We start from the raw sequence: 22,099 nt of genomic DNA on the forward strand, positions 1-22,099 counted from the left end.
GAAAGACACCTCCATAATTTATTAGGTTTTTACAGCAGTTTGGCTGGCAAAGGACTTGCGTTATCTCGAACGCGATTTGGACAATTCGGACAAATTCCAAATACTCACACGAAAACGTAAAATAAGCGTAGAAAATTTCGGCTAAAACGAAATCCGCTTTAGTCCCGACGGAATATGGGCTTTGGAGGTAAGCTTCCATTCCCTGCTACAGATGCGTCGCGAGAAGGAGCGGAAGTGGGTTCAGTTCTTTAATTGTTTGGATATGTAAAGGACGGCCGCTCGAATTCCCGCCCAAGTTTCCTCGGCCGTGGGCACAATCTGGTCCCGGGGTAGCAGGAAACCGAAGAGCCCCGTGTCCCTCAACTCCACGGCGAAACTGTACTTGACTCCAGCCTCTTGGTACACCCAGTCGGACGAAGTTCCGCTTACCAGATCTGAAAAAGCAACAAAACGTCAACCACATCCGTCCTCCTCCTCCCGCCCTTCATTCCTCATACTTACACAGGGTGCTGGCCGAAGGTCCGTATCTGTAATGCATCCCGTGCGTCTCTTCCACCGCTTCCACCGCTTCCCTCAGAACTTCCATCTGCCGAAGAAAAATGACGGGTTAGGCCGTGGTCGGCGGGAGGCACCGTCCGCGTTCCGTAACTCACGTGTTCCGAGAAGTCGTCGGAGGGCAGAGTGCTGTAGCCGTAGGGACACATCCACAGCTGGGAGAAGGAGTGCAGGGTGAAGTAGGCCTTCAGTCTGTGTCTGATCTTCCACACCGCATCGCGAATGGCGATGGTCTCGGCTTCGGAGAAAGCGCCGTCTCCCTTGAAGATGGGCGAGCAAGGGGTGCCGCTGGTGCTGGCGCCTGCGTTATCCGAAGAGTGAGAAAAGGGTGAGAGGCCGGGAGGCGGGCGTTTTCGTTCTTACCTCCGAATCCAACGTTGAAGTTGCGGTTGGGATCCACGCCTCTACACACGATGAGTCCGGGAAGGATTCTGGAAATGGCTCGATTCTTCCTCCACAGTCGATTCTGTAAGGAAAGTCGAAAGTGGGTTGGGGCAGCGGCCGGTGACGGAAAAGAGAGCGGGACTCACCCACTGCCAAGTGTACTCGTAGCCGTCCGGGTTTACCAGGGGGACCAAGTACCAGTCGAAAGTGTCGACCAGTTGGGTGACCACCGGGTCGTGGCCGTAGTCGGACAGGAGTCGCTCCACCAGGTAGAGTCCGGTAGCCGGAGAAACCCATTCCCTGCTGTGGATTCCGGCGTCGATCCAGACGGCGGGTTTGTCCGGTCCCGGGGATCGAATCTGCAAGCCACACTGGAGTCAGAGGACGCTTTCCCCCACGGACCCGAGTCTCCCCGCCACTCACCTTTACCAGACGGATGCTTTTTCCCTCGAAGGTGGTTCCAATGTTTCTCACCGACGTCAAATTTCCGAATCGGCTCTCCAATTCGTCCAAGTAACCGTTTATCTGCGTCGGTTATTTTCCGTTTAGTCCGACCCTCTCTCTGTCGCCGGTCGCTAAACCCCATTTTCACGAAAATAAAACCCGTCTCCGACGACCGGAAAGAGCCTTTTTTGTTAAATTTTGATCTTTTTCTCTTTCCTTCCTTACCCACTCGGTGTCGTCGGATTAACAGCCGATGGGTGGGAACGGGGAACCCACGGGCCCGTTAAAGCGCGATAAAAATCAAGCGTAAACGGATAGGATTCAATTAAGAATAAGATAGGATAGGTGGCGAACCCATGGCACGCGTGCCCAAAGTGGCACGTAAGAGAAATCATCTGGCACGTAACGTATCATATGATTTCTGTCCTTTCCAATCATCTTTTCTGTTTATCACCTGATCATCATCAATCAGATTTTTTACATTTATTCGAATTAAAGCGTATTCGTTTAATTTCTTTAAATATCATTATTCGAAGTCTAAGACTTTGGCACGCGGACTCAAAAAGGTTCGCCATCCCTGGGATAGGATCAATTAAGGACGCGATAGAAATCGGGCGTCCTTAATTGAAGACGGGGGCCGTCCCCCGTCCAAGGGGGGGTCCGGACGAACGTGCGTTTAGCGTAAACGGCGATTCCCCAGCTTAATTCCGGTTAATTGAACGGACTTTTAGAAAAAAGCCAGAAGCTCAGCTGCGGCGGGGGGAGAGAGTCAGCTTCCGGCAGACCGCGGGGTGGGATTTTTGGCCCTGGCCGTCGTCGGCTACCCGCTACGGACGCGGATGGCAGATAGAACGGCCCGGCGTCAGGCTCTTACCTCTTCCGGCGGATGATAGACATCGAACTCGAAGTCGGAAGCGGAATCTCGTCCCGAGGCGGAGTCCCCGCGTCGATTCTCCTCTCGCTCCCGGTCGATCCACCTGCGGGAAGAAAAGACCGATTTAGAGGGGACTCTCCTCCGCCCCCTTCGCCTCGCTCACCTTTGCAGGTCCTCGGTCAGCACGTGATAGCGGATGCGCCGGGATTCCAGGTATCTCTCCACCGCGCCAGCCAGCTGCGGAGACAGTCGCAGGGTGACGTTCTCGTCCACGGCCCCGGGCTCGATCCAGAAGTCCACCTGCCGACGGCATTAACGTTTAGCGAGTGCGAAGAATCCTCCCCCCTCCGCTACTCACCAGGAAGTTCTGCGTCAGCGCCTTGAGCGCGTCCAGCTCCCGCGTGTCCCCGGGCACCGCCGTCAGAAGCCTGTGCCTGCCGACGACCAGAAAACTCGGTTAGAAAGCGTTTGGGACGGGGCGCGTCCGACTCGCTCCCTCCCTTACCCGGTGAAGTTCTGTCGACCCCGGACTGGCGGCGGGCGGCGCAAGGCGCACCAGGCTACTAGCAGCCCGACGAGCGGCGGAATCCTCATCCTGCCGCGACTGGAAAAAAGTCCTCCGTCTTCGTTCCGCGGCAGACGGGTAGACGGCCGTCCCTCCCCTCGACCTCCGGCGCGTTCGTTAACCCGGTCCGGGTGACGTCCCGAAGCCGTCGTCGACCGCCCTCCTCGCTCCTTCCGGGTGGCGCTTCCGCCCGGATCCCGGTCTATCTTCTGCCGCCTTTTCCCTCTCCGCTTCCGGTCCGCAACTGGAAACGTCCCTTTTGGGTCCTGGGTTCGTATTCAGGGGAGCGGATCCGACGGCCCGACCATCGCGAGTGGGAAAGAGTCAAGGTTTTTCGTCGTTTCCGGAGCGGCAGTCCGAGTGGGAGGACGAAAGAAGAACCCGTTTTTGCCTCGGCCCTCTTCGGAAAATCCGCTTACCTTCGCCGGTGGCGCGGGGAAGTAAGGCGCAGCGCAGCGTTGGCGGTCCTCCCGGCCTGGGGGACCGCGGGTTTAGTTCTGCCGAAATGCGCGGCGCGGGTTGACGGAAGAACGTGCGAAAGGACGGAGGAGATCGAGGGGAGCCCGAGTCAAACGTCTTTAATGAAAATTTGTAGATTTCGGACTTTTTCGTGTGTCTGGCCAACGGAGTAAAAACGTAAGGTTTTAGGCTACGTGTGTATTTGTGATTATATCTCGATTATCCCCAACCGTCGTTAGGATGATAGCGGGCCCGCTCGCTGTCTCAAAAAACTCGGATACACCGATATCGGGCACTAATCTCATTCTCTGTATGCTCCAGACGAAAACGATGGAGACTCGAGATAATTGCGAAATGGACGATCGTCCGGTTTTAGCCTCTCTCGTCGTGTACAAACTTATTGAAGAAAGGAAACCTAGAAATATGCGAAAATGTTGGATTAGGCGACGGGTGCGACGTCCGAAACGGTCGGGGCTCGCTCGACCCTTCCGCGCGAATTATGCGTAGAAATTTTATCGCCGTGTCTATAGAGTAGTGGAAAGTAATTAATTTAATTGGCCCGCGGATCGCCGTGAGAAATACGAAATTAACACATGCAATTTTCTTAAAAGACAGATTAAAGACTACTTTAAGATTTTTGACGTCGGATTGTACTGAAAATATCGGGAGTCGTGGCAGTGACTACACGCCGAGTAAAAAAGTCACCGACCGATTACATATACGGGAATCGGAGTTGTCGATTTCTCCGCTTCCCAAACAGCCAAAGTAATTCCGAATATCTCGTTCGGAAGAAAATTGTTTCCTTACGTAGTGAGCAAGATTTCAAGTCTAATGCGGTTGCCATCGAAAAGTGCAAAACTCACCGAAAAGACCGCATTTTCTTCTTTTTCTTCATCCGGCACTGCAGACACTGATAGAGAAAAACTACCGGGTCTAGAAAGCCAAAATTTTAAACGTAAGCCTTTCTGGTTATCAATGAGTTGCCGTCCAAACTTCCGGGTCGATAGGTCAAAGTTCACGGGAGTTTTCTATAGAGCTAATTTACTTTCATGGCTTAATTTTATGCTTATAAAGATAAAATTGCATGGAAACCAATGGATTTTATTCGAAATGTCACTCGGAATTAGAAAAGCTCAAATTTATGCCAATTAAAACTTTTTATAGCGGTTTTTCTAAACGGCGTATCGAAAGAATCGGTCGGCAGTGCATTTGTCAGCGGCGCGTTGGTCGGCGACGCGTTCAGTCGAGCGCCGACCGAATTGTACGTCATCGTCTTATGTCTTGACGTAATAATATAATTATTAAACAAAAACATCTGAGATGTAAAAAAAATTGCCAAGTAAAAATTTATGACAATTTAGACGACGGTAAAAATAAATATTTTAAATAACCCGAGGCCCTATATATATAATACAGTAGAGTCCCGAAAACTCGGCCTAATGTGAACCGAAGGGTGGCAGAGTTTGTGACAATGCCGGGTTATCGTGAATAGAGTTAAAAAAGAATAAGTACGAGTGTTTCCTCAGAAAATACTGTACTGTACTGTACTTGTATGTATTGTTTGCTTGAGAATACGACAGAGAATAAACTGACCCTTAAACAAAGGAAAAATACGTACTTATGAAGGCATAGAGCCTTTACTACATGAAAATGAAAATTAATGAATTCACAGTCATTCACATCAAGTTATCCAGCGGGGTTAAGAAATCGACTAACCCTTGCAAAGGCTGCAGGTAGACTGAACGGCTGAGCGCACGCCGGCGCCAGACACGTGGTGGAGGAGTGGGAGTGTGGCCGAGTTATCCGGACTGCTGTATATATATATATCAGACATGGGCAAATGCGGCTCTTTTTGAGTTACGTGCGGCTCTTGCTGAAAGTGTTAATTTCTGTTTTTTTATTATTATTTTTACAATTTCATTTTTATAATTTTGTGTAAATATGTTTATTAAAAAAATTCAATATTTGTTTTATATTATATTTATATTATATAATAAAATCGCGTGCCTTACCATACTATCCGCCACGACAGTACAGAACTGCGGCTCCCATGCATTTTGCAAAACCTACATTTCGGCTTCCACTGAACTCTTGCTTGCCCACCCCTGATATATATACACTATATATATATATAGATAGATAAACTTCTTCTTTAATCCAATTTATATGGAGATTCTAGCCTGTTGGCCTTTTCTCCGATGTACAGTACTGTACATAGATAGATAAACAGCCAAACCATACATCGCCTTAAATACTCGGGCTATAAATTCGCTAATTTTAATAATTAACACTAAGTAATTGGCTACTAGAGGTAGAGTCGATAGATATACTGGTCCTTGAGTCGCCAATAGCTCTAATGCTATGATACTGGCGTAATAAAATAATATTTCTGCCACTTCAATCGCTTCGCGGCGTAATTTTGGCTCGAGCATAGGGAGAGTCAGCTGTAAACATTCGAAATTCTTTAATATATGAAATTTTCTCGTTTTTAACTCAGATATTTCTTTTGTCTTTTTTAAAGGACTGATTATAAATACTATTTTAATCCGGTTTTGAACATTATTTATTCGTAAATGTCGTTAATATTTATATTTCTATTAACTGTCACTTTCACGATTTTAGACTTTAAATTGATTAGACTGTTTGTTTTTCGCTTACAATTTGTGTTCATTTTTAAATATTTTTGGGAGATTTCGTTAAGGGTAGGAAAAATTGGTAAAAAAATTTATAGTTAAGCCTTTTTATACATTATTAATATGGGATGCTTTCGGGATTCCCGAGAACTCTGAATCGGGGGGAAAAAAAGAGTCGATGAAAATTATATACATTGAATTATGGAAATGTATAGGAATGTTAAACCATGTGTTACGACAGGATATATTTAAAGTGTTACAAAAAAAAGAGATTTAGGATTTAGAGTGGCTTTGGAGTTTATCGAGGTTAAGCTCGAATCTTTTTAATTTATTTATTAATATTAGGTGAATTATTGTAGTTTGCAGTGAGAAAGGAGCTATGGTATATGTTGTTCACAGTTTGTTAATGAGATGAAGAGATTAAAGTTGAGTCCAAAAATAGTTAGAAACAGATTAGAGAGGGAGATTAATAGTCAGTAAATGTAGTTCTTGGATTTCAAATACAGGCTGTTAGAGGAAAAAGAGGAAATTCCAACTATTTAGACAACGTATTCAGCATATTTACAGGCACATAACTTAGAGATGATTAGAGGATGATGAATTAGAGGTTGACAAATAAAATAGGTAAATGTAGGATGGTAAGAGTTCAGACAGTATTATTAGACATTGACAGTGATATAGTGATTAGTGATGACATGGAGGCTAAAAGAAAGACATGTTAGTGACGTTTTAAACCTATATAAATAAAGGACACGTGTAGTAGGCCATTAATAAATCTTCATTCGTATTTTACTTTTGATAGTGCAGAATATTATATAAATTACCAAAATATCTAGAGCCAATGTGATTGTCATAAGAAATGTAATTTCTTGTTTCAAAAATACAAAACTATTTCATCCCAAATACTATTTCTCACTATACTGAATCCAGTAAAATTATATAGCACAGCACTTTATGTAATGTTAAAGTTAATACATTATTTTAAAAATAATTTGTCTTTATCTGGATTAAATTTCTATGGCTATTTAAATGTATCAGAGAATAAGCTATGGTTTTTCCTAATTATATTGTCATACATATGTAATAAAACAAAACAGTAAAATGCAAATTTATTTACTTATTTTACCATTACCTATGTATTGAACAGATATACTCAGAACATTATGTACAAAACTTTCATTCACAATTTGTAGCAATATAACAGTTTTAAACAGATCTCTATTTAAAATCTGGATAAATTAAATCGAAAATATAATTATTTTGATTTATCCACATCTTCATCTGTAATTTTAAATTAACATCTTATTACATTTTTTATAAACCAAATATATCAATACTATTTGTTTCTTTATACATGATATAAAATTAAAAAATGTAATTACGAATAAGATTTTTTTGACAGAACAGTAGAAAACAGTTACAAAAATGCTTGAAAACGGTAAAACTATCTACTAACCAAATAGATAAACCAACTTCTCGTCCTAGCGCGACTCTGACGCCAGCTTTCGGCAACCTGACACATTAACTCTACTTGAGAGCATAGTTCAAGGTCCAGTATATCTATCGACTCTACCTCTAGTAGCAAATTACTTAGTATTAATTATTAAAATTAGTGAATTTATAGCCCGAGTATTTGAGACAATCGTTTGGGCTATGTATCGACGGTCAAAATGTTTTTAGCAGTTTTTCTTTGGTAAAGATAAGCTTGAAACTCGGAAGTGGTACCCACAAGATTACCTGTATTATTATTTTCTACATTTCGGGTCTAAGCGCCAAGTAGGCCTGTATCTTTATCAAAGGAAACTAAAATAATTTTGACCGTCGTCTAAATTGTCGTAAGGTTTTAATTATTGAAATATTTTTTAATATTTACTGAAATCTTATGAAGTAACATTCTTGAAGCTTACGTTGTCCGTTTTGTCGATTACATTTCGAAACATTACAGATTTCTAAAAGTATTTTTTTATCACAGTTTTTATAATTTTAATGACTTGTGTTTCCTAAACATTCCCTTCGTAAATACTAATTAACTTTTAAATTATTATTTATGAATTTATATTTCCTATCGGCCCACTCCTTTTTCTTATTCGTTATTTACCATCAAAGTAAAAATGCTTGATACCGTTCTCGAATATACGAAACTTTTTGAACTACGAGAATTTTTCCAGACACGAGTGTAGCCGCATCTACTCAAGTAGACGCGTCTGCACTCAAGAGTCTATTTTGTAGTTTTGGTGTCTTGAACACCGTCAGATAGTGTTCTTGGTACAGTTCCACTTGTAACTTAAATATACAGACTCGTTCTCGAGAAGGTTTGTCTCCGGTGGACGCGTACCGTTAGTCAGGATCGAGGTGTAATCAAAATTTCAAAGTCGAGTAAGCGCAAATGGTTACAAAGCATGTCATCAAACAAACGTCGTAAGGCATCTCTCGAAACGCCGCCAAAGCACTCGATGTTCTCTGAGCCATTTCGCAGATTTCGAATGCTTGAAAGCAGGTTCTGTCTTGAACAAAGCCGGATTTCCTTCCGGCAACGAGAACGCTTAAAATTTCGTGGCAGCTATTGTGATACGAAGACGACACAAGTCCCGTAAATGCAGCAGGATTTACCATCGCTGAAAACTATTACATCGACGTAAATTTCGACATCCTAACTGGGATCTAATTAAGGTCAAGAAATTTTTGAACATGTGGAGGGGACAAAGACCCTAATATAATTATAAATACATCACTTTTAACTATAGTCTGTCTATGGAAAGAATCAACTTGGGTATTAATCAATAAGCATCAGCCATTGATTACTTAGTTCTGACAAGTTACTTCCGGTTTCTTTTTCATTTGTTAAACACGTCACCGTCATTATAAACAGTGTTATGAAACTTGAACGTTCTGGTACTAGAATACGAGGAAGTTCGTTATAGTAGTTATTAAATGCATGATTCTTGACAGTTAATTCATGTTATAAAAAATTAACACAATTAATGAAAAAGTCGTTCTGCCATCTAGCGAGAGAAAATAAAATAAAATTCACACATTTCCTGACATATTATGCGAAAAGTGTTGAGGCCAGGGCGTTTTAGTCACCAACTTAGTGCTGTGTAGTGTCTCTTGTGTTTTTCGCTACACGTACAGTACTGTAGGTTCGAATTTCGAAAGGTTCATTTCAGTTAAAGGTTTTTTCAGCAGTTTTGTTTTAGAAAAACCGTTGTTTTACTTCTTATATGGGATTATAACATTATATAATATCTCAATGAGTGAGTATTATTTTCAAATGCATCATTAGTAATGTTTGTAGTTAGGCCAAAATGTGCTGTGTTTTGATATTTTTTTAAACCCAAATATCAATGAATAACAGTCATTTTCTATTTCTTTCGAATATTTAATTTTACTACTTTAGTCATTTTTAAATATTTTGTTTAAAACTTATTAAAAGTAAGGTAAAAGTTAATTATTTTAATGTGTATGTGTGTACAGTACCATACATTCAAAAGTAAATATTATTGGATATACTGTATACTGTTTTGCAGAATATATAAATTTTTTCAAAATGCTAAGATAATGTAATGTTATTGGCTGTAGAACAAATTATAGACGTGAAAAGGAAACTTTTTTTTTTTTTTTTTTAACTTTTTATAGGTTTTAAAGTTACTGTATTTTTTAACAGAAGATAACGATACTGTTAATCCGTAAAGCTTTGTAAAATTTTATTAACTGAAAATAATTGAAGTCATCGCTTCCATATCTTTTAGAGAGTTTGAGACACTTATTTTTTATTTTTTATTCTGTTCGTTTCATTGTATTGGCAATAATTGGATAAATAAAAGATCTGAAAATAAATCCATTAAATTTCCCGACATGGATGATGATGATGATAATGTAAATGAAACACAATTTAAACATTGGAAATAATATACGAACTAGAAAAACAATCTTTAGTGAAATATGGGCATTTACCTTCAATTAAAGTATTATATCCATCTAATCTTCAAAAACAAAATGTTAAATTAGCATTGCGAATATTTAATGAAAAAATATTTTTGCTTTGAGATGTATCGCCAGCGATAATCCCAGTATGTTTTCGGGATATGAAGATACGTGCACTTGTTTGCATATATTTATAACTTGGTGGAGAATTGTAAATGTTTGCACGCTTTTCAAGGCCAAAGATTTAATGATAAATTTAGAGAACCAATAAAAAAATTAAATGCTTTACAAATTGATTTTCTTAGTCAGATGATTTTATGGCTAAAAAAGTGGAAATTAACATATCCGGTATCAGACACATTAACATTTCAGACATTAATCATAACAAATAAGACCTTTGTAAAATTGATTGCATATATGTTTGATAACAGAAGATAGTTTAAATTGTAATTATCAAAGTGTCAGAAAGTGATAACGTAGAGGAACGATTTGGACGTTACGAGCAGTTAAGTGGGTCTAATTATTATATCAGTTATACGTAGTTATTAGAAAGTGAAAAAAAAATTGAGATTTAAAAGCTTTGTAATTTTATCATATAAAGGTTACGATATTCAATTAAAAACAGGGTTAATGTTACCTATGGTAGCGAACATGGCGGCTCGTCTCTGAAACAGTGGGGACGCACGTTCTAACCTAACCTATTCTAATAAATTACCATAATTATTGCCGATCAAATTATTAGAATAGGGGCAATTTATTAGAATAGGTTAGGTTAGGTTAGGTTAGAACGTGCGTCCCCACTGTTTCAGAAACGAGCCGCCATGTTCGCTACTATAGGTAACATTAACAAAAAAACAGTATTACCTTGCAAAGAAAACTAAAAATTCTGTAATTAATGTAGATCCATTTTATACAATATTTCAGAATGAATTTTCCTTCCAAAATGTACCCAAATCTATGTTACCAATTTTAACCTATATTGCAGGCTATACAGTGAAAAATAAATGTTTTATTTGTCAGAATTGGCTCGAATCAAATAAAGAAGAAGCAGTTCAATTTCCAAATGAATTAAGTTTTCATCTCGATAGAGAAAAATTAACTTTGCCTACCGAATGTGCTATTATTGCAATTGCCGCTTCGCGGTTTACGTCGCAAACAATAATTAATAAATTTCGGGAAACATTTTTATGTGCAAAACATTGGTTATCGAGTGTGAATAAGATTAGTAATATTCAACTTAATCGATATTTATCTCTATCATCATTTAATCTTTTTGACGAACGTCTTTGCAAAATTACTTTGCAAATTCGACTAAAAAACAAACTTTATAGGTCGTAGTTATTTTGAATAATCTTATTAAAATGATAAGTGATTTCCAATCTCAGAAAATATCTTCAAGCTGTAAAATTAAAAAATTAAAATTAAATTAGCAGAATTTATATTTGTAATTATTAAAGTTAACATTAATTTTATCTTAAAAACATAGTGTATTAAATGTTTTGTTAATTATAGCCTACAATGTAATTAAATATAGTTATTTTATGTAAGGTATGTACTATATTTAAATATTGATTAATGCAAAATTAAAAAACCATGTTTATTTTCATGTTATATTGAGTTGTAAATGTTCTTGATTTTGAAATGATATGTATATATCTTGTAATAGTAACAAATAACAACTCATTGTAAATACTGACATATTAGGTAATCGTTTTTCTAAAGAAAATGTAAAGTATTTTTTAATATTAATAAAGGTGTTTATTTTGAATGTGGAATATTATATTTTATTTAACTTTTTTTAACTGCGGTATTAAAGAAATACAAATATTTAACATTGCTTGTATTATTATATAAAGTTGAAAAAATAGTAAAATTTTACTCTATTAATGTGTGAAGTTTAAGCGAAACACAAAATATGTTCGTAATATATTCATAAATATGATATGAGATATTCTTATATAAGTAATTTTTCTAGAGTATTTACTGTAACACCACATTATACTGTTTCCGGCTGTTCGGAGATAGACTAGTAGCACTAAGTTGGTCACGTGATTTACCGATGTTTCGACCGCACCAGGCCTATCTTTCGTTGGCCTCCGGAATATGCTGATTGGTTTATCGAAAGTGACCTCACGCGTCAAATTGATTTTTTCCATAGACAGACCATAAAACAGACATAAGCAACATTGCAACACAAAAGGAATTTAATGTAGACAATATATCACGTATATACATTTGCGGCATGATTGTGCCACGCGCCTATTAGTATCCTATATAAACAAAGAGAAAACAAATTTTGTTTCAGATTAGCCAACAACAATGCATTTGAAAAAATCTAGAAGCTCTTGAAAATGAAAATGCGACCGATAAACAAATGACTTTAAAAGATCTTGCAACCAGTTGCCTAACTTTTCCGGCTGTTCGGAGATTTTATTTAAAAATCAATTTTTAAAGTATCGTAAATAAATTAAATTGTGTGTGGCGCCATCTGTTATGATATTTTATATAAAATTTTATATTATTATAAAATGTCAAAGGTAGAAACGAATTTTATAAAAAATTGTAAATGCTAATAACGAGTAAAATCTTCGTTAAGTCCGACTACTCTCAAGATATGACGCGTGACCCATTTCCTCACCCCTTCGACCTTTAACTACCAAAGTTTAATAGTCCTTTATACACAAGCTACTTCGCCAAATTTTGTTTTTTAATCTTTATCACCTGAGATTTTAAACACGTGCTTCTCAGCTTCCGAAGAGTTGATTCCGCGAGATTTGACGTTTTTAGCTGTCGGCAACAGCGAGGTTACGGCCGAAGTTTTCATCTCTAAAACGTAAACTTCAAGCGCCGCTTACAATATAGTGGCGCTTGACGTTCACGTTTTAGAGATGAAAACTTCGGCCGCAACCTCGCTAATATCTAAACGCAGTCGCCTATTCTTTAGTTTGTTTTCGTGTATAACACAAAAAGTTAATCATCTTGTCGAGTAAATACGGGAAGAATAGACCTCTGTTTAGAAGTCCGAGAGTTTAAATTTTTTCGCCAAATTCCGGGAGAATTGACAACTGTAACTGCACAGTAGGATTTAAGATGATTTAACGACACATTCCAGTTATTGGATTTCCTCATTCACGTTGTCGAAAATTTTTCAACTCACAAGAGAACGTCATTATAGACATCACACTCATTGACAAACAATAATATTACATACACTATAGATGTATCCATTCCAAACACTCACAATGTACTGTACAAAACACATTCACAGAAAAAATTAGCAAGTACACAGTATTCGTCCAGGAAATAAGGCATCTGTGGAGGATGAATAGGGTGCTTATTGCACCTGTTGTTCTCTCTTCTACAGGTGTTATACCACACACACTACACAAAAGCCTGGGCACATTACAATTGAATAGAAATACATACATCATACTAAAGAAGGCACATTATATATAATATATATAATACATGCCACATTGTTAGGAAATTTCTGAATACAGACACTGACACCGATACACTTATTTTAGTTTTGTTTTGGTTGCTATGCCTTGACTCTGGTCCGGCATAGTACACAGCCACCGGTGTCAACTGAGTATAACCCACTAAGCCCAAAATAATAATAATAAAATTACTTTTTAGTAAAGTCAGATGGCGCCACATACAAGTTTTTAAAATGTTCTTTACTGAAAAATAGAGAAGTTTTGCATAACAAAATTATTCCTTTTAGGCTTTTATAATTACAAAAATTTTATAACATAATGTAATTAAAAATTGTCGGAATTCTTTCCCCAATTTCCATAACCTCTCGTTCGAGTGCCGTCTAAGTTCTTGCTAGCTTTTTTTATTTATAGATTCTACGTCACCAGTTATTCACACAATTATTTTCCGAAATGTTGTTTTATAATCGTTTGTTACTTTCTCAAATGCTAGTAATTACTTATAAATTTATTTTAAATAGGAAAAAATTTACAAAAATTTGTAAAAAAGGATGGTATAGAAAAAGCCTCTCTCCGTTATTGTTCTGTTTTTTCGAAAAAAAAAAACAATAGTCTACGTAACTCCGTTACTTACAATACGAGTTGCCCATTTTCGGCGTTAGAGGGCAGAACTTTATTTACGTCAAAAGTTCGGAAATTTCTCGACATTGGCTTACAGTACCGTTCTTTCAATGATCTTGAGCTTACTTCCGAAAATGTCCCCCATTCGGTAAAACGCGACGGGAAACGAAATTAGACGAAACTCTCGTTAGGGTCGACGATAACGTCTTGCTAATTTTTCGACGGACGACCAGATGGCGCTACCATCTCGTTGGGTGGGAAGTCTGCAGGATGGCCAGGCGTCGAACCGCTGCCTCCGACGGATCCGCTCGGCGGATGGCGGATGAGAAACCGAATACGACGGAGACGGAAATCGGCACCGTCGCTTCCTCTCGACGACGGCGACGAGGAGACGGTGCGGGTGGCTTACGACGCCGGTTCCTTCTTCGTCCCTCACTATCGAACGCGCATTACTCGAATCCGGGCTTAATTATCGTAATAATTGGGAGACGACGTCCGAACGCGGTACCGGAGGAAGAGAGGCGGTTTGGCATCCGCGGCTTCTCTTCCACGGGAAAAATTCTTTCCTCTTCCAAAAAACGGAAAAGGGTTCGAAAGGAAGCGGGGCGCCGGCCGGCAGTCCGGGGCGGAAAGAAGCCGGCGCGATAAATTTTTAACGGCGGAAACCCTCCCGGGCCACCCCCGTCTCGACCGCCTCCTCCGCGCCTCCCCGTTTCGGAATGCGTGGGGCGATCGGGCACCGCCCCCTATACCACCTCGGCGCGTCACGTGACCCGGTCTCTCGACGTCACGGCCTCCCCGTCCCCGTTCGCGCAGTGGGTGGAGGGGCGTGTTGCGTAGCCAACGGTGTAGAAAGGACGGCCGCGTCCGACGGTTCCCGCTCCGCTCCTCGGCGAATCTCTCTCCGCTAGCGCCAGGTGAGTGAATCCGGGGTTCGTAAAATTACGTCTTTCGGGGCGCGTACGTGGGGGAAGGCTAGGGGCGGCGTTTGTCGTCGGCCGCGTCGCTCGCCCGCCACCCTTTCGTTGGTTCAACGGGGACGACGGGACGAAAGGGGTGGAGAGAGCGACTGCCAGGTCGACCGGTGGCCCCTCGGACCTCCACCTCGCGATCGGCCGGCATCGAACCCCATCCCGATGCCCGGGTGGCGCGGGACGAAGGCGCCCTCCCCGTCCGCCTTCCCTCCCCTCGGCCGCAATGCCGGAGCCCGGTCGACGTATCGACTGCCAACCTTCCGGCCCCGTTAACGCGGTTATAGGCTAACCCACGTGTGCGCGCCGATCGGCGCGGAATTGCCTGTCCTTCGGCCCGGTAATTAAGTGAAAACGATCTTCCCGGCACCGGCGAATTTGGGGAGCCAGACACCCGATTTGGGTTTTGAGGGGGGAAAGGTGCCGCCGCGACGCCCTCGTCTGTTTTTGGAAGGACGAGCGGCGCTCTTCCGGGATCCCGACGCGACCTTCGTTCAAAGACCGATGCAGTCGGAACGAAACGAAAACGTCGGCTCCGTACCGACAAATTCTTTTCTCTGGGCGGCGAGTATTTAAACGTAAATTTTTGTATTAACGCAGAGAAGTATCTGCCGGAACGAAACGTCTCCGACCGACGAAGACGTCCGTCGATATTCATCTTTTTTTGTTTTTCCGTTCTTCGCCATTTCTAATCGACGAACGGAAAAGAGCATCCGCTAGAAAGAACGGTGAAGCCACCGACCGGCGGATCTCCATCCGCTTTCCGCGCTCTCCTTTCTCCACCTCGGAAGGATACGGCGCGGAGCGACCCGTCCGGCGTAGGGTATTATTCCGCGCCGACGGAAGCGTTTCCGGCCGGCGCCGTCGGGCGGACGAGACGGGGAGGAGGCGGAGCGAGAGTCCCGCGGCGGCCCAAACCGGAAGCGGTCGGGGACCCGTTCTCCGGCCGGGAGAGGGACGCCCGCGAAAGGGTATCGACCTTACCGGCGGAGGCGCCTCTTTCTTTCCCGTCGACCGCTGGTTTAACCGGGAACGGGGTGGCCAGCCGAGTACCGACGAAGGTCGCGACGCGTGGCGCGGCGGAGACATCGGCGCCACTTAAATTTCGACCGTCGGACGGTGCAAAACATTAAGAAGCCTTAAGGCCGACGTATCGTTCGATTCGGCCGGAAGACGAAATTGACTCGGAGAAGTGGCGCGTCGCGACATCTGGAAGGAAAAATCGTAATTCGGGGAAAACGGCCGCCGGGGTGAAAGGGGAAGGACGCATGGGAACGAAAGAGGTGGGGGAAAATGCAAAACCATTTGGGCGTCCTCGGTCCGTCGTCGAGCGAAAAGGAGGTGGAAGCGGGAAAAGAGACGGCGGGGGCGGAAACCGGCCGTCGCCCCTTTCGACGGCGCGGGCGAACGGGACGTCTCCATCGTCGGGCGGCGGGAGGGGAAGGCACCGAGAGGGACGCGGTGGGGAGAAGCTCTTCTCCTTTCTACCCCCGAAGAGAGCCGACGACGCTATCGATCGCCCGGCGCCGGGAGTTCCTCTTTCTTGGCCCCACGGAAAGAAACGCCGGACGTGACGGTTTCAGCTCTTCCGGACGTCTTCGATTTCGTTCCGTCGATCGATGGGGGAGACGCGTCGACTTTCGTCGGGGGGTAGAAGAACGGCTGCTAATCCGCTCCCCACGTCGGCACCGCCGTTACCGGGCGACGGGAATAGAAAACGAAAATTCCTTCGTTGGCGGAGAATTTCCGCTTCCGGATTTACCGGTTTACAACAGCCCGCGTCTGCCGTTTCCGTGGCGCAGGGTGGGCGCCGAAGACGCTTCCGCGGGGCCAACCTGTCCAGAAACCCGGTTTGGACGGAACGGGGGATTTTTATGCGGGAAACGGAAGAGCTTGGTCGTCTACGCAACTTCCGGATGCGTCGGTCGATGGTCGTTTCAGTGTTCGATCGACCGTCGTCGGGAATTTCCGAAAGGTCGCCGACGAAGCGGCAAATTCGAAGACTGACGGAAACGGATCCGTCGACCCGTCGTTTTCTCTAGCTTTTCACGCTTAGTTGTAAGCTAGACGGCGCTGCCTTGGCTGTTTGGCGCGGCATCGACCGGAACGATATCTCCAGATTTTAAAACTAAGAAATTCGAAGGAAAGGGAGTTTATAGATTATTCGTCAAAAATTTCGCCACGATTCAATCTCCCTAGGACCAACCCCACCGGATCCGCTGCCTACTGGACAATCCCCTCCGTCCCTTGCCCGGTTTCATCTCTTTCGCTCGCTGGCTGGTTCAAAAATTTCGTCACCGTTGGTGGACTCCCGGTGCCGCAGTTTCTGTTATTTTTCGCCACGATTTTAAACTAAGTGCATGACGTGTGCGCGATACATCTATGTATTTAGTGCCTACGCGGAATGGTTTTCAAGTAAACGGCCCGACGAACGGATGACGTTTTCCAACGCCGGTCGTGGCCTCGCGGAGTCTTCCGGGTTTTCTTCCGGCGTCTAACGCCACCCGAAGAAGTGGGCGCTACCGCCCCGGAGGGCGGCGAGTAAACCTAGGGGAGCGACCGGAATCCGAATGGCGACGGGGGCGCCGGAGTCGGAGACGCGAACCCACGGTCCCTTTCTTCCGTTAAGACGGTGGACAGGTTGTGGCCGAGCATTGAGTTCGGTGGTTTCCGGATACGGAAAACAACGAACGGCAATGTCATCGAGTGCCAGGCCGGTAGAAAGAGTTTTTTAAAGGGATTTTTAAATTAATTTACGTATATTGAATGTGACGATCTTCTTTCTGGTAATACGCTTCGATTGCCACCGTCTATCCGAGGACAATAAAAACAAAATTGGAGACGATAGAAATGCCTTTATTTAACAATATTCTTTTATATAAATTATCAAAATGCATTTCGTCTTTATCAAATTTAAGCCCTTTTCGATTAAGAAGTTTATAGCAAGAGTCTAGAGAAACGACAATACAGGAACTCCCGATAGGTAGCCTATTGTACGTGGTAAAAAGGATCGAAACGCTATTGTGGTGTTCGTAACAAGAGGTACACGATCCCGCGAGCGAAATGGTACAAAATAAAACTTAATACAAAGTAGTTTTATTCTCTCTGAACAGGTTCTTTACATAGGATCCCAACTTTACAACTTCTAGAATTTTATATATACAGGAATTAAAAGTTTGTCCTCAAAAAACAGTTGTCTTGCACACACGCGACAATCTGACGAGGACCGTATTCACTTACACTAACTTATACTAACTTAAAACTAAAAGAAATTGGAAGAATAGAAGAAATAAGGAAAGATAAGAAAAGAAGTAGAAATACCCGGGTTTCTTTGCGATGTGTCTTTAGGTGGGGAACAACTTCGGATCTCTCTCTTTTGTTACGTTTGTAGCCCTTTTCCTTATAGATCTTTCGTCTATAATCTTTTTCTTTCAGACTGAGTCGTCTTTCCTCGATGATCTCTCTCTGCACTTTATCCTCTTAGATCACCCTTCTCCCTTTCTGGAGCACTCCTTTTCAGCTCCTACCTCTTTGGGATTCCAACCCAGACTTCCTTCAAAGTTCTCTTATAGGAATTCCTTCCTATCGATTCCTTGGCTCCTCGTAGCCTCCAATCGTCGGACACTCGATCTGGAGCTCTACCTTCTCTCGTCAAGAGCTCGACCCAGACTGTCTGTTTTGCTTCAGGGCCTCACTCCCTCTTTCGTTCTTACTATTGAGGGAAAGATAATCCTCCCCCAAGGGCAAAGAGTTAGACAAAGAGAGTTCTAGAAAGAGTTAGACAAAGAAAGTTCTAGAAAGAGTTAGACAAAGGAACAAAGAAAATCTAAGACTAATTCAATATAAAATATACAAAATATCCAATATCATGGCCGAAAAAGGATCGAAACACTATAATATCTATTTCTTCTGTATCTATAATATCTATCTTCCTTTCCGAACTTATGACCGAACACTGGCAAGCAATAGTATATTACCATAGGATTGTCGTATTAAATATATGTAAATTAGTTTAAAATATTTAGTAGTCACCCCTTAAATATAAGGCAACTTTATTATTTGTCTTATTTATTCTATTTTTGTAAGAAATATTTCCCAGCTTTCCTCGCGCCGGGATAAACAGGTCGGATATAAGTTTGTGGAACCCGGGGCGGTGGACGAAAAAATCGGCAGTGGCCGGTCCGACGGCTAAAGAGGACCCATTTCCCGGGTCCCATTCATTTATAAACAAACGTCTATTTACCGTTCCAAAATCGAAATTAATAAACGTGACTCGCTTTATAACGAACCGATTGCGCCAACCGTGGTTAGCGTAGTCGTAAACCGTCACTATCAAGACGTATTTACTTTCGGACCAGATCGAACCGCGGTAAAACGAAATGGTGTGGTTTCGTTTTACCGCGCAAATCTTTAGATAAATGCCGGGACTTGGCCGGTAATTAAACTATTGTCTAGGTTGCTGCCCAGCGCGCTATCGACTGGATAAATTGCGTTTGTCGAAAACGATTTAATTGTGCAATGGAGAAGTTGATGGCAGATCTCGTCGTCGGACGATAACCGGTAACCGACGATCCGTCGTACGTGCGAATGGGGAAACTGTTACCCCAGCGACTGGCAAAAAATCCCCACTCGACGGAATAATAATATATAAACGCGAACGGTTGTTTTGAAATCGTCGGAAAGTATTTCGGGGGGGATTTATTTCGACAGTCGGATGCAGGAACCAACGGGGAAACGTTTTGGAGTATCGAGAGATAAATACACCCGCTTCTTTATCGCCCGTAATCCGAGAATTGGCTGCCCGGGCGGGATCCGAAACTCGGTGGTTGCCCGGAGGTAATTTGGACCCGTTTACTTTTTGTAAAATTAATCGGTGGGTTGCGGCTTATCCTTCGAAATTTATAATCCTGACCAGCACCCCGAGCAGTTTATTATAATACTTTTTCTCCTTTTCTAATATAAGCATTTTACTCCTTTGTTCAGGTGTTTAGTCGTTACCTCTTGTCTTGTCTTTCGCGTTGGGCGAGAGCTACTAGGCTATGGTGCACCGTGGCAAGTTTTTCGCGGGACACGTTATGCAACGCGGTTATGTGTATTTTTTGTTTTATACACGGGGAATAATGCCTTCCGGGAGGTCTTTTAAGGGTAACCGGTTTCCTATTCCAGCGTTACGGACGGCGAGAAAACTCCGCGTTGACGACTCGTCCCGACCGGGCGCCAACCCACCACCGAACTCCCGGTGTTGGGGGAATGGAACCGCTCGGCCACCGGTGGGTCTTAATCGTTACACATTTCTTCGTCGTACCCCAATTAGCTTTCCGTAGACTGGTGGTTAATTTTTCGTTTTCCTTAATTAAAGGGTTACGAGATCGAATTTTCTTTAAATATTGGTCATTTTTTTTCGGTTATTCGAAAGAAACGGCGCCGTTTTCGGTGTTTACGTCGGGTGATAATACGAAAAGATTACCATTTTTTCCACGTCTTTCCCACGCTATTCCCGTCGACGAAGTGCCAGGTATAGATGCAAATGTCTGACGTTAACGTAAAATATTTGACTTAATTTTTTATAACGACCGGACCGATGTACGGTCGTTTCCGGAAGGAAGAACTGCAAACAAGGAATCCGTCCGAAGATAAATAGTTTAACGCTGGATACGGGTAGTTCGAACCCGGTCTAGCATAAATCCTCTGCTTCCACTGACTACGGTGGAAGCAGAGGATTTATGCTAGACCGGGAGTAGTGACCGTCCGGCATATCGTGGCCACGTACTGTACAGTACTGGCAGTTCGTCCGTATGGTCGTGCCGGATGGTGGTTCGTAAATGGTATCAGAGAGCATTGACGGATAATTCCATATTGAGCGTTTCGCTTTACGCCACGGCACCGGCCGGCTTCTTCCGCGGTCGGAGGCGTTTGGTTAGGGCAGTGGGAGGACAAGTACGGATGCGGTTGGCATAGTTAAAACCAATGTTATATTTAATCCCGACGATAGTTCCTTAAGTATCGAGTAATTTGAGTTATCATCTCTGGTCTTTACCTAACATAGTTCGTAGTAAACTGGATTTCCGCCATTTAATAATATCGTACGAATTCGTTATAAATTATTAATTCGCTTTCCAATTTCGTTACTCCTGTCATTCTTTTTTACATTTATTACACAAGTTTTTTAAATCCGCGCCTACTGAATTTTCCTTCCTTTTTCATCTTCTCGAGTTTAAAACCTGGGACGACGAGTCGCGTAATTTTCCCGGCCAAATTTTAAAATTGTGTGGAGCCCATCCATTACGAGATTTTATTTTAAAAGTTTTTGTATTATTATTATAAAATGGCAAAAATCTTAATTTCCAAGGTAGAGACGAGATTTATAAAAATAGAAAAAAATGTAAATGCTAAAGAGTAAAGTCTTAAGTCCGACAGCACCAGAGATACCAAACGCTACCCCCTATCTTCGTACTCCTTCCATCTTTAACCACCAAAATTTAATAGCATCGATCTACTAATACGCAAATCTTTCCGCATAATTTCAGAAGTTTTTGCCCAAAAGGCTCGGGAGTTATTAAACTCGGAGTTGGGTGGACGAAATTCTGCCCGCGCGCACTCCAGTTAATTAACATCCACGCGTACAGTAAAATGTCCAATTTTTTTGTTTTGCGTTTCCCGACGTTTCGGACTTTAAAAAGTTCTGCGGATGCTGAAGTTTACAGTCGGAAAAATTATTTTAAAGACGCCAAGTGTCCACTTCCGACCGGAATAATTGGTCCTAGGCAATCCGTAACGCCGTCCGAACTTACGGTATGTGCGGTAAGTCCCCACGCCCGTGCCCGGAGCTTCCCTTTTCTTCTTCCTCGTCGGAGTGGCGCAGTTTTCGTGCTTGGGTCCGGCAACGCTTAATAACCGGAAGTTGCCTAATTTCTTCACCAATATCCAACACCCGTTTTCCGGTTAAATCGGCGGTCGACCGACGAATCCGAGAATCGTTACTTCGTCGCATGGGACCAGTGCGAGCGCCGAATCAGGCGGGGTTCCTTTTGCCGCGTGTTTTACGTTTAAAATACTTGGGCACATTTTTCTAAGTTTACGAACGTGGAAGCAAAACAAAAGGCACTGTCCAAAGATCCTGGTCTGGGGCCCACTGTAGAATGTGGGGACCATCGATAAGTGCCACCGGGATAGAAAACATAAGGGAATTTCCCGTTGGACCGAATATTCCTTTCGGTTATAACGGTGACCGG

The 22,099-nt window shown here is 42.7% G+C and overlaps 1 protein-coding gene across 1 annotated transcript; it reads right to left on the reverse strand.

The window, feature by feature from the left end:
* On the reverse strand, nt 1-2,851 carry LOC136990558 (carboxypeptidase B-like). The gene is made up of 10 exons (XM_067288960.1): nt 2,763-2,851; nt 2,616-2,691; nt 2,421-2,557; nt 2,258-2,360; nt 1,363-1,464; nt 1,086-1,298; nt 919-1,021; nt 654-856; nt 502-586; nt 1-434 (listed from the first exon to the last, which is right to left on the reverse strand). Exons 1-10 carry the CDS (start codon nt 2,849-2,851, stop codon nt 241-243), a joined length of 1,305 nt encoding a protein of 434 aa, XP_067145061.1. The 3' UTR covers nt 1-240.
* Between the last annotated feature and the right edge of the window lie 19,248 nt (nt 2,852-22,099).

The sequence above is a fragment of the Centruroides vittatus genome, unplaced genomic scaffold, assembly GCF_030686945.1.
Source record: "Centruroides vittatus isolate TY-2023 unplaced genomic scaffold, ASM3068694v2 scaffold_944, whole genome shotgun sequence".
NCBI lineage: Eukaryota > Metazoa > Arthropoda > Arachnida > Scorpiones > Buthidae > Centruroides > Centruroides vittatus.

Excerpts from the sequence above, each read along its gene's own strand:
- LOC136990558 (XM_067288960.1), bottom strand. The coding sequence starts at position 2,851 with ATGAGGATTCCGCCGCTCGTCGGGCTGCTAGTAGCCTGGTGCGCCTTG. Across the intron at positions 1,299-1,362 it reads AAAGCATCCGTCTGGTAAAG|ATTCGATCCCCGGGACCGGA; the intron begins GTGAGTGGCGGG and ends TGTGGCTTGCAG. Across the intron at positions 435-501 it reads ACCTTCGGCCAGCACCCTGT|ATCTGGTAAGCGGAACTTCG; the intron begins GTAAGTATGAGG and ends TTGCTTTTTCAG.